Raw genomic sequence first — 13,016 nt, 5'->3', positions numbered from 1 at the left:
GATAAAGGAACACATTCTAACCAAAATGTTAATACATTTAATATAACTAAGTAGCTACGTATAATTTTATATTCGGCTCAAATGAGTAGGTTTTTGTATAAGACTTAGATATATCACCCGATATATGGGGAAGGGAGTAAAAACGATGTGCAAATCGATAACTGACATTCAAATGAAGTCATGATCATTATTGATAGTCACTATGAAAGGTATCACGAACAGATAAACTGAAAGTATCTAATCACATTTAAGCTACTGAATAAACACGATAGAACAACTATCGATTATTAGTATCTTCTAAGGAATAATCATGTTTTATCAAACAAAAACTATTGTTAGTTATTGTATTCATTAGTGAAAAGTATAGTTCTTATTTTTAACCGAATTCATATGGAGAAGAATGTGATACAATGAAAATACTCTTGATGTTAATGAAAGGGAAAAGAGAAGAAAAACAGGTACACAGTAAACGTTAATTCCAAGAAAAAATTAGGTTTCTCATCACAGATATAAATATATATTTATTTAGATATATAATTTATATATACAGAAAAACCTGAATGCTAGAATACATCAGTTACATTTTTAAAAAAATTGTTGATCCAAAGTTGATCTAGATCGAATACTTTTCAGGCACTGAATGCAAACAATAAATAAAGTAAGCTTTACCATATGATTTATATAATAAATTATTGTTGTGTATATGAATGCCTGTAATTTTGAGGGGAAAAAAATAAAATATAGTATAAATACTGACTTTGAAAATATGAGAGAAAAATCATTTTATTTATGTAATTTATAAATAATTTAATAGTTTAATTCGTGAGTCAAGTGAAGGTAGACCATCATGGAAAACCTGGAAGCACTGAACGGCCGTTTCATCCTAGTATGAAACTCCTCAGCAGTGCGCATCCATGATCCCGCCTCACGAGATCAGGACCCAGGACCTATCAGTCTCGCACGTGGGCGCTTAACCATTAGACCACTGAGCCGGCATCCAACGATGTTAATGTTTTCTAGCAATGTTATGCATTCAATAGGATTTTCCGATTATTTATAAATATAATTTAGGTATTTATTTATTGTGAAATAGGAATGAAGAGTTTTTGAGAAGAATCAAAATAGAAAATGTCATAGATAGACAAATATGAAGAGATATGATAACAATTTAAAATAGTAGGTGCTATATCTAGAAGCTCAGTTTTTCATTATACCACGTACAACTAGAACACTCGAATGCCAGAACCCTCCAAGTGGTAAATGAGAAAACAGAACACAAGTGAAAGAAATGCTATTCTAAACAGTGTCGTTTATGGTACAGAACTGTCAGGTATTCATGATTTTTTAGTAAAAGCCAAATCATCATTACAGTCCTCCAATCCGCATACAGGGGGTTATTAGCCAATAGGGAAGATATACATAGGGATTCTGGAATATTCTTCTAAGAAATGATTGGATCGAATATCTCCAACTCTTTCTGAACATCTTAGGACTTTATCAAGTTCACCCGTGGACCGTCCTCACAGTAGGAATTCTGATTAAGGCCTTCATGATGAAATATTAGATGATGTAACTCAAAATTGATTACGATGTATTATTTCTATTGGTTTTACATTATCTAGTAGCCTGCTTAGACATACTGTCTGTTCTAGATTTATTTGAACTAAGAATGAATATAAATTATAAGTGCATTCACAGGGTATTACGAAAGCCTTAAAACCTATAGTGATGAGATATACTGGAAATCTCAAAATGAAATACTTCAATTATTGGTATATTCCCCCTGATAGTCCACCGTTTGTAAAAAAAAAGACAAGAGATGAATGTATTGGAATTCGTGTACTGCTCAATATCTGATGGATGAAAAAAAGTTGTGACACCTGAACTGACAATAAAGTTTCGCTACTGGAGATGAATAGGAGTTACTGACTATTGGTAAAATATTTTTTATCATTTACATCTTTACATTGATTTGTTTATTCTGAACATGTATGAAGGATTAGCTGAATCATTAGAGTATATTTTCCATTCATTTTAATACAACTAATCCTAGCACATAAAAAGGTGTAGTCGAAAGCCGAGAATATGAACATTTGTGTGACTGTTGGGTTGCATGAAATTAAATTAACAGCAAGAATCACTTGTAACAGATTGTCGATTAACTGGATGAGGGATTCAGTAGGTGCTCAGCTATGAGATCAACAGACTGGATTCCGTAAGGATCGGTCGTACATAAACCAAATCGCAACACTATAGATAATCGTCGAACAGTCAGTTGAGTGGAAGTCGTCACTATACATCAACTTCATTGATTATGAGAAAGCGTTTGAAAGTGTGGATAGGAGAACCTTATGCAAACTTCTTCGACACTATGGTATAGCTGAGAAGATCGTCAACATCACACGGAATTCATACAACGGACTACACTGGAAAGTCGTGCATAGAGGACAGCCGACAGACCCATTCCAAGTGAGGACCAGAGTCAAACAAGGCTGCCGACTCTCTCCATTCATCTTTCTTCTGGTGGTTGACTGGATTATGAAGACCTCGACATCTGAGGGATAACATGGAATACAATGGACAGCTCGGAATCAATTAGAAGATTTGAACTTTGCAGATGACCTGGCCTTTCTATCCAATACACATCAACAAATGCAGATGAAGACAACTAATGTATCAGTAGCCTCTGCATCAATAGGCTTCAACATACACACAGGAAACAGCAAGACTCTTAAGTACAACACAGAGAACACAAACCCAATCACACTTGATGGAGAAACTCTGGATGTGGAATCTTTCATGTACCTGAGAAGCCTCATCGATGAACAAGGAGGTTCAGATGCAGATGTGAATGTAAGGATTAGTAAATCAAGAATGACGTTCTTACAATTGAAGAACATATGGAACTCGGAAAAACTGTCAGTCAACATCAAAGTCGCGATCTTCAATACAAACGTCAAGACAGTCCTACTGTACGCAGCTGAGACGTGGAGAACCATCATCAGAAAGGTACAAGCATTTATAATTAATTGTCTACGCAAGATAATTAATTTCTGTTAGCCAATACCATCACTAACAGCCTACTGTGGGAGAGAACAAACCAGCTTCCAGGTAAAGAGGAAATTAGAAAAAACGTTGGAAGTGGATAGGACACACATTGAGAAAATCATCAAACTGTGTCACGATGCACACCCTAACTTGGAATTCTGAATGGAAACGGAAAATAGGAAGGTCAAAGAACACTCTACGTCAGGAATAGGAAGCAGACATGGAAAGAATGAATAGTGACTAGAAAGGACTGGAAAGGATTACCCAGGATAAGGATGGATGGAGAGTGCAGGTTGGCGACCTTTGCTTCTCGACGAGGGTAACAGGCGTAAGTAAGTACGTGACCTTCAGATCAGAGTTGCAGTTCAATGAGATTCATTAAGTAAGTTGTTACGGTATCAGTTACATGCGGAGAATCTATGAATACCATCAAACTTTCTTTTAGAAAACAATAATATATCACTTACTTATTTCAGCATCATATCATTTATAGACAGTTGTTTTATTATTGTTAGCAATTGCACCAACTGGTAGACGATAATGTGAGGGATATGGAACATGTTTCATTACTGCAGGATTGTTATTCATCATCGATGAAGTAACATTAATATTATTATTATTACTGCTACCACTTGAATGACCAGTGTGTACAGTTGATGAATAAATATTATTCCCTGACGAACGCATTAATGCTTGCCTTTTAGCAGATGGCTCTGCTTTACTATTTATTCCATGATATTTGTTTGAATCGAATGATACTGAATGTGTTACATGATGAATTGGTAATTCACCTGTAGTTACATTACTGTTACTGTTACAATTAATATTATTCGTTGTTATTTTAGTTGTAGATGTGTTAATATTACTTCCAACTTGTTCATCACCAGTATTCCCATCAGCAGGGTATAAGTCTAAAATTTTATGACATATATCTTCCATAACCTAGATATGTTATTATTTTGAAGAAAAAAAGATTTTTTTTAAAAAGTCACAATATTTTATTACTAATTAAATAGGTTAATAGAAGAAAGTAATTTGGGAAAAACGAATTGTTCTTTAAATTGTCAAATGTTATTCTTTTATTTTTAGAAAAAAAAATTTCATTATGTACTGGGTCACATCACAGTGTTGAGATTTTTAACTAATACATCACGTTTTGGGGGCAAATGTGATGTACTAGGTAAAAAACTTTGCCCCCATATTCCCTGGTACGACCGAGAGTGGGGAGAGTCCACTCTCCCTCTCGAAATACCCTCACACGGCCACGCGTATATAGCCACTGCTAGGGAAGTCCTACTCACTGCCTTCTCATGGCGGGGGTGTTGTTTACGAAATTGAGAGGACGAAAACTGAATGTCCGGCGCTTTAACCGGGTTGGTGGACACGAAGAGTCCACCTAGGGGAGTTGGAAAACTCTGATTCCAAACCAATGGTGCACATGGGCTCCAGTATACTGAGGGAACAAATGGCGTATGAACCAACTTTCGGTCACCGGCTACCATGGGACTGCATATCCTTACGATGCTGCACTGCCTTGTGGATCAGACCTTTAGGTCAAAGGCTCCGGGTGTGGCCTCCTAAGAAAATCACCTGCTACGGTTTGGACACCCGGGCAGTATCGCAGACCTCGCACAAATCAAGTGAGATTTGTGTGGCGCATATGTATTTGGTGTCTCCTTGTACCAATATCTGTGTTCAAATAAAATAAATAAATAGCATCACATTTTATATAATGACGGACATACCATCTAAATACTACATGAAAAATAATTTTGTTGAACGGATTAGTAAAGGCTTATAGAGATTGTCAACCTTCATTGAACTCATTAAACGACCCAAGTTTAACTGAGATCGCTTAATGAGTTCAATGATACTTTATATTCTCTAAATTTCATACGATGCCCTTGTGTTTTCCTACTGGATACTACAGTCCATGAAACTTCTTCGAGTGAGGCGGTTTGAACAATTGTTACATATCCTAATTTTCCACCTATCCCAAAATGCGATGTTAGCTGGAGTAGATAGAATTGTGGAGAAAACTACGAGAGGTCAAACCAAGAATAATATCAGTTCATGAAGTTGGTGACCGTTAGACTGAGTTATGTTGGTAGATTCAGACCACTTGATTGGGGTCCACGCCACATCTACAATCAATGGTTGGAGACGTGTGTCGACGTAGCTCAAAATCGGTCGCAGTGAAGCAAATCTACTGACTCTTGCATTTCAGTATTTGTTTATATATATCTTCTTTCCATCTCTTCTTCTAGAAATATATCCCTAACATTTAGTCTGTTTGACGAATATTCATATAACTATTATTTTAACTTGCTTTTTACTCTGAATTTTTATCTAGTTATGCTTATGTGTAGTGGCAACTTGGGATAATGTGCGTCTGTGCTGGCCCATATGTTTATTAAGGCTGACTGGTTACTGGAATTCTAGCCTCAGTAGGGACATCAGTGTTTAGATAAAAGTATATCGAATTGATGAGACCTAACTAGAGAAGAACACTTAAATTAGATTTCACTGTTGGGTACTATCATGAGGCACATGTTCTAATTTAAACTGTATCTCCAAAAACCGTTCCCTCCTTTATGGATCTAGTCATCCTTAGAAAAAAATGTATTCAGTGGATATACATTTGAATTCATAAAGGGAACTAATTGCATGAAATTTGCATAAGTGTTGATATATTTGATAAGTCTTGAGAGTTGAACGCTATATTCGTTCCTAAGCTATCCTGGTAACCCGCAACCTAGAACTACACAGCGACCTGAACACCAGAGAGAAGATGCAAAGTATGAGAGAAAATACTTTACTCCAAGGTTCGTTCTTGTACAGAAAATCATGGGTATTTATAGATGTTAGCGTTTGTTAAATCAACACCATATTTCTGCCAATCCATTAACGACATATTATGCTAATGACCATACCAATAGTAACACGCCACGTTGGAATTCTCGAATGCTCCATCATGCTCTGATTGGCTAGGACTCTTCGGCTCCGTTGCAGTTCTACGAAAGCCGACTCAACAATATTAATTTTTCTATTGAAATGATTTCGCATTAAACAATTATTATTATTTACACTAAAGATAATAATCCATCCATTGGTTTATACAAATACGAAGCTGATTTTAGTACAATTAACACAGATGATTCCCATAATGGTGAACATTATGCAAACTTTATTGGCTTTAAACTCCTAGCCCAATATTCAACGTCACTATGTAAACTGTAGAACAGTCACAAATAAGGGATAACATAGCTATGTGATATTCTTTCATAACTTAAATTAGAGTAATTTATTAATTAGGGACATTTTTATGTATTCGATTTTGTGATACACTATTAGTCAAGAGCCAGTAATATCACTTGCCTGTTCAAACTGACTCATATGTTCTGCAGTGGGTGTCAGTTTGTGACCCGAGTAAAAAGCACACAAAACTGAAACTGCTAAAAACGTAATAACATCAGTGGTAAGTGAACTTACTTCAGTACTCATACCTTCAACAAAACATTCCCACCAACGTTGACCTGGTTGACGACCTTCCCAATCTTCTATTGTAAATTTACTCATACGTGTGGCTAGATAAAGGACAGCGCATGCAACTATTTCTGGTTCCCACTGTAAACATAGTGTTGTTGCTAAACTATCATTAATAAATGACCATGACATCTGAACTAATTCTTTCAGTTTCTCTTGGTTGCCTACAATAAAGACAAAAAGTAGGGATAGAGGTTATTTAAATCATAACATCGTTCATACTGAAGTTAGAATCTATCTCAAACGGGCCACACAGTCAGCCATAATAAACATAGGGGCCAGCACAAACGCACATTATCCCAAGTTACCAGAACATACACGCATAACTAGGTGAAAAAAATTCAGTGAATAAAAAGCTGCGTCGTCAAACATCTCCAATCGTTGATTGTAGGTGCGGCACGGACCCCAATCAAGTAGTTTGGATCTACCAACATGACTCAGTCCAACTATTACTTTTTAAGCATAAAATGGTATAGGGATCACATAGTGGTTGGAATCGATCTGAAATAAATTACCAACACTAAATTTTATCTACTCCTAACCATCAAATAGTCAAGGTTTATGTCCAAATATTTTTATTGGGGATGTGGAATACCTTGATAAAACTTCTAAGTAAGAAAATCCGTATCGATTTACAGCGAGTTTAAGTAAACTTTCAACAAATTTTCGTGACTTTATGGACTTTTAATGCAGTTTCACTATGATTAGTGCTGTTGTTAATTACTCAGTTCGTGAAATGTAGTCATTGTAATTAATATATAACTGATCGACTTAATCGTATTTTTAACTCTACAAAGCTTCTATTACGAAACTGGACTGCTTACTTTAGTTAACGGGATGGCATGGAAGAGAATAGTAGTAGTCGCCTTTACCGAAGTGAATTCGGGATTGCGAAATGGTAGCTAAGCGCACAAACTCATCATCGTTAGTGAAACTGTTGCACTGAGTTGCTTAATGTTGTTTTAAAAAACTTCATCACTCAAGTCTTCAGACTGTAAGCCATGATCCAAAGGACTCGACTAGATGTATTAATTAGTCACGGCTTATGATTTTGTCTAGTCCCTAATATAGATTAAATCCAGTAGAATTTTCGACAGGATGAGACACCTAGGAAAAAATGTCGATATATATGGGAAACTTGAACTTATCGGGTTTTGATATACACTGCCCAGGCGCTTGTATTAAGAAAAGTAGGGGATCTTTCTGACACAACCGTCTCTTCAGAAAAAGCATCGTCTAAATAAGTGATGGATAGGCTTTTTACTAATTGATTGTAAAAGTCAATTCACTAGTTCAAATGAAAATTTATGCAGATAAATTAGACCACATAATTGAAGAGCACTATTCTGATTAAACCTAATTACAGGATTATGTGCTGGACTTTGAGGCATAATTTAAGTGTGATTGTTTCCGAAAACCATGATGAATAAAACGAAATTCAAAGGTATGGTCAAGTGATTGGAATTTAAATTCTCCAAGAATTAGGGTAGTGCTCCTATGACAATTATATGTATAAACACATAACAAGAGGACAGTTTATCATTATACTATATTCCACGAAAACAGCTAAAACATTGATTTTATCTTTTAGGGTAACGACAAAGTTTCTTGGCATTGCACAATAAAACAAACCAATCGCTACCACTAATTTGGCGAGGGACACTTAAACTAAGTAGAACAACTAAAAAGGAATAACAATAAGTGTGTCTGTGTTCCTGCCTTAATTACTTCAGTTTTGGTAGCTGAATGTTATCAGTAACCTTTACACAAAAATATATGAGCATTTACTTGACTATCGAGTTACAATAATTTATTGCTCCTGTACCCTGGAAAATAATGAAGACTAATATTTATATATTATTGGATGAGTATTGAACACTGACCTTTAATTCTTTTTGCGAATTGAAGTAAATAAGAATATGGATGTGAAACTTGCAAGTCAAATTTAATCGTTTTTAGTAGAACTCGTTCGAATGCCATTACTTCTTCCTAAAAATAATAGGATAAGTGAGGGAAGAGGAATTTTTAAAAAAAAATTAAAGAAATAAAAATATTACATACCCTAGGATCATTTCCAAATTGTTCGAAATCTGCATCAGACAGTAATGACCTAGCAGTTTTAACAATATCACGAACTTTTTTTGGTGTTTCTTCCACTTTTCCAGCTAACATTAAACAACAAGCAGCTGTTACCTACAAAAGGATATCCATAAACAATAAAGCCTGACATGTAGACCTACATAACGTGGAAATGCCTTAAATGAATGGAACATGTAAAATCGATGGAAGAATACAATCGCTGTGGCACATGTATCATATCGAAGATTTAATTTGGTACTAACAGCTGATAAAAATCTGGCACCTTCTCTACGATGACGTGTCTCTGTTTCATGGTCAATTTGATCATAATATGATGGTGTTTTATATAATTCTTCTCTTTCATAGTACCAACACGGCATTTGTTGCTGTGAAATAAATGAATACTGTTATGAATTAACATTGTACTTGCTTGATCGTCCATGTTTAAGTTGTTTGTTTGTTCAATTTTCAGGCAAAGAATATGTCTAAAGTAACAAACGTAGATAAGAGAAAATGTTATCAATATCGATAACACACAATAACTTGATAGACAACCCAACAACCTTATCCAAGATTATGTTAAGCTTGCAGTAACCCAATTTGTATGCCTTTGGAAACTTTACTAAACTGTTGAAAGTTTCTAAGTCAATAGACTGCTAGGAGGGAGCAAACATGCATATGCGCCACACAATAACGAGGCCAGTAGCAGTTATCATTGAATTGTGTGAGGGCTGTGATACTGCCTGGGCACCCAAACCGAAAAGGGTGGTTTTCTTAGGGAGCCACACCCGGAGCCTTGGCTTAGAGGTCTAATCCACAATGCAGTGGAGCAACGTCAGGAGATGCAGTCCCAACAATGGGTTCATATGCCATTTGTGCCCTCAGTACACTGGAGCCCATGTGCACCATTGGTTTAGAATCAGGGTTTTCCAAGTCCCCAAGGTGGATCTTCCGCATCCACCAACCCGGCTAAAGCACCAGACATTCGCTTTTCGTTCTCTTAGTTTCGTAAACAATAGTAATGCCGCGAGGCAATGAGTAGGACTTCCCTGGCAGTAGTTGTATACACATGTCCATGTGAGGGCATTTCGAGAGGGAGAGCGAACTCTCCCCACTCTCGGCTGCACCAGGGTATTTGGGAGAGTCCATGAATCTGCTGTTGGTATGTAGATTAGATGCCTCGCAGACACTTCATATAAAACCCTTTGCATGTTCGTTGGTTTGACGTTCCTTTTCAAAGAGAAGTTTATGTACTAAAGATGTTTACCCCGACCGTTGCTGCTACCTTGAAGTGGTGGTCGAGCTTGCCTATCGTTATTCACCAATCGAGATATACTGGCTGGAACAATTGTTCCTCAAGGTCTTACCAAGCCAGACAAGTCGGTTGAAGAGCGGCAAGACTAAAAACACAAAACCCAAGGTTCGAGGGCAAAGTCGTACTGCTGACCGTATAGAGGTGTGACGACAGTATTGTATTTTCTCCAGACAACCAGCATAACAGCGATGCCGCCTTCCCACAAGGAAGGATGGTGTTAGAAAAGGTCAACCCTAAAAATACACACCTCGCCTTATCCCACAGATTTCCGTCTCTCGTTGTAAGGTTTCAACACGTAAGGAGCTAACACGGAAACCACGCACGAAAAAATTGTGACCGGCCTCAAGCAGCTGTCCCTTGGGTACTGCGGTCACGCTCTCAGTCACTAAGACTACCTATAACCCAATTTCGTTTTCACGTACCTCTATAGGAACCCTTCCACTGTGTGGGCAACCGGAAAGTGATAACCACCATCATACCTCTAACATCACTCAACACCACTGTATTCATAGTCAATTGCCTTCTTTAATTCCTAATATTCCTCCTACCTCGACTTTCAACTCTAAACTTCCTCTTTAGACTTCCCCCTCAAGTGTCACCATAGTCTACGATTCCAGTGAGCAAAATACTGTCCTAGGTCTACTGAAACCTCTCTCCAAACTACTCATTGGAGCCTTCAACGTACGCACCCTATGTCAAATCAGCCAGCAGGCGTCCTTGACTAAAACCCTAGAATCTCGTACAATTGATATATGCTATGCCTCCAACACATGCATAGGGGATCCTAGTGTGATCATTCACTTGACCTCACCTCGCCAAAACGGGGAGCGGACGAGATACACTTTCCGTTTTTCTGATGACCCGATGACTAGTTCTCGTGGACTGGTGGGTGTAGGCATAGCACCGAATATGAAGACAGAATAAGCACTTTTAGAATGGATCTCTGTTAACAGTCGCCTGTGTGGTTCGGCTAAACGGCTCTGTAAAAACTCGGAAGAATAGGGACACACGTCGTTGCCTTTTCGTCGTTATTGCCTACGCACCCACTGACTGCAGCTCGGATGAAGTGAAAGATGAATTTTACAGAAAGCTTTCTGAACTTCTTCAAAAGCTAAATACTCAGACAGTACTCGTAGCAGGTGAATTTAATGCGCAGGTAGGTAGCTTAGACTAGACAGAAAGACATTTAGGTGGGTATTTCGATATTCCGGCTCAGCGAGCAGATAATAGTGGCCGTCTGTTGCAACTGTGCTCTAACAGTCGTTCCTTTTAGCAAGCACTAATTTTAGGCATAAGGAGAGACATCGTTTGATATGGCAACCCCGTGTACTCAAATAGACTATATTACCATCAGTCATCGTTGAAGAGGCTCGATAGAAAACTGCAACTCATTTTGGAGTACATATTAGGACTCTGATCATCCTCTAATACAAGCACGCATTTGCTTGCGCCTAACTAGGCGCAGAAAAAACACATTAGAACGACCTATTAGAGTTGAATTCAGTGAAGAGAAAGCCAAAAGTATACGTGATGAAACTGACCTGACTAAATGTCGTTATGGAAAAAGTATAATACATTGACAAAATAGAGGAGCTTACCTTACATTCAGAATACGTTTCTCAGTTATATAACAACTAACAAGACGACATATTGATATAACAGTGAAATGACAGCTCTAATTATAATAATTAAGAGTTGAATTCATGAGTCAATTTAAGCTAGACCACCATGAAAAGCTGGGAAGCACTGAACGGCTGTTTTTTCCTAGTACGGCAATCCTCGGCGGCGTGAAACTCGAGATCAGCATCTCCGGCCTTGCGCGCGAACGCTTAACCTCTAGAGCACTGACCCGGCAACCAACGGTGTTAATGTCTAACTTCAACCAATCCACAATATTTGGCGACCGTCTACCATATGCTTCACTGAGGGATCGTGGATGCACACTGTTAAGGAGTTCCATACTAGGACAAAACGGTCGATCATTCTCATAATAATAAACACTCGCACGTCAAATTATCCCTTCTAGTAAAGAAAAATGGATAAGTCCACATACAGACATGACAGGTGTCCGGCCAGTATTGTGAATTAAGGTTATCACTATTACTTTTGTCAGCATCTGACATTACTTGTGATGCAGAAGGGTTGCGGCTACGAATTAGGATTAAAACTGGAGTTTTGAGTAGTTCACAAACTTTTTGTCAGGGTTTTCAACACGAACTAACAATGAAATGCCTTGCCACCTTTCTGACAACGTACTTGAGAAGTTAAAAGTTCAGATCCCTAGTGAGAGTAAGTAAGGGAGATTATCAAGCTTCACTAAACACTCTTGATTGCATGATTATTGCCACTCAGTACTCATAAAAGATCAGCCCTGGAAGCAATTGTCACATAACCTAGCTTAGGCTACATATAAAATCCATTTTGTCGTTGCATGGACGGTATTTACATTGATTTCCAATCATTTAAAAGCTACTTTTTACCAGCTAAATGATGGCGCGCACTCTATCAATAAGTGCACTTAGAAATTTGCGCAAAACAATTGAGGTTAACTCAAGGCTATCAGTATATTATACTTTTACCGTATATATATAGCATTCCAGTGTGGAGCAGGCTACCGATTTGCACAGATTGAATGATTTAGGCCTCCATACATTTAAGCATTTCGAGTCTAAGAAATACCAGAGCACATAAATTTCATGTGATTTGCAGAACTTTATATTTTTCTTCAACCGCCTCACTTCACAACTTACCCCAGTAACGCAGGATATGAAACGCCCTCTCCATAATAAATGATTCAGACAAACAAAAGGGTTACCTTTATTTTGATAACTTCCCTAACAAATCATTTCAAAATATGTATGTGACTTTTGGATTTTCAAAGACTTCGATAGGAAATTTTATCAAAATTCACCCAACCTTGATTTGTATGTGTGTAAATATAAATAGAGTTGTTTGTGTTTATTTGTCAATACGCTTTCTGAAGCATGCTGTTAATCATCCATTGTTTTATGTTGCTCAGCTTTATTCA

The 13,016-nt window shown here is 37.4% G+C and overlaps 1 protein-coding gene across 2 annotated transcripts; it reads right to left on the bottom strand.

The window, feature by feature from the left end:
• Positions 1-285: 285 nt before the first annotated feature.
• On the bottom strand, positions 286-12,765 carry MS3_00007132 (uncharacterized protein). 2 transcript variants are annotated; one of them, XM_051215384.1, is made up of 8 exons: positions 12,739-12,765; positions 9,104-9,158; positions 8,835-9,059; positions 8,656-8,787; positions 8,383-8,583; positions 6,541-6,758; positions 3,516-3,990; positions 286-711 (listed from the first exon to the last, which is right to left on the bottom strand). In XM_051215384.1, exons 6-7 carry the CDS (start codon positions 6,724-6,726, stop codon positions 3,532-3,534), a joined length of 645 nt encoding a protein of 214 aa, XP_051063963.1. In that variant the 5' UTR covers positions 6,727-6,758; positions 8,383-8,583; positions 8,656-8,787; positions 8,835-9,059; positions 9,104-9,158; positions 12,739-12,765; the 3' UTR covers positions 286-711; positions 3,516-3,531. The 2 variants fall into 2 exon arrangements, with proteins under 2 accessions (XP_051063963.1, XP_051063964.1); XM_051215385.1 differs by lacking the exon at positions 12,739-12,765 and having other exon boundaries at positions 8,478-8,787; positions 9,104-9,159.
• Between the last annotated feature and the right edge of the window lie 251 nt (positions 12,766-13,016).

Source organism: Schistosoma haematobium (assembly GCF_000699445.3).
Source record: "Schistosoma haematobium chromosome Unknown HiC_scaffold_420, whole genome shotgun sequence".
NCBI classification, from domain to species: Eukaryota; Metazoa; Platyhelminthes; class Trematoda; order Strigeidida; family Schistosomatidae; genus Schistosoma; species Schistosoma haematobium.
Note: the sequence above shows the minus strand (reverse complement) of the source record. Positions and strands in the feature narration are given on the sequence as shown.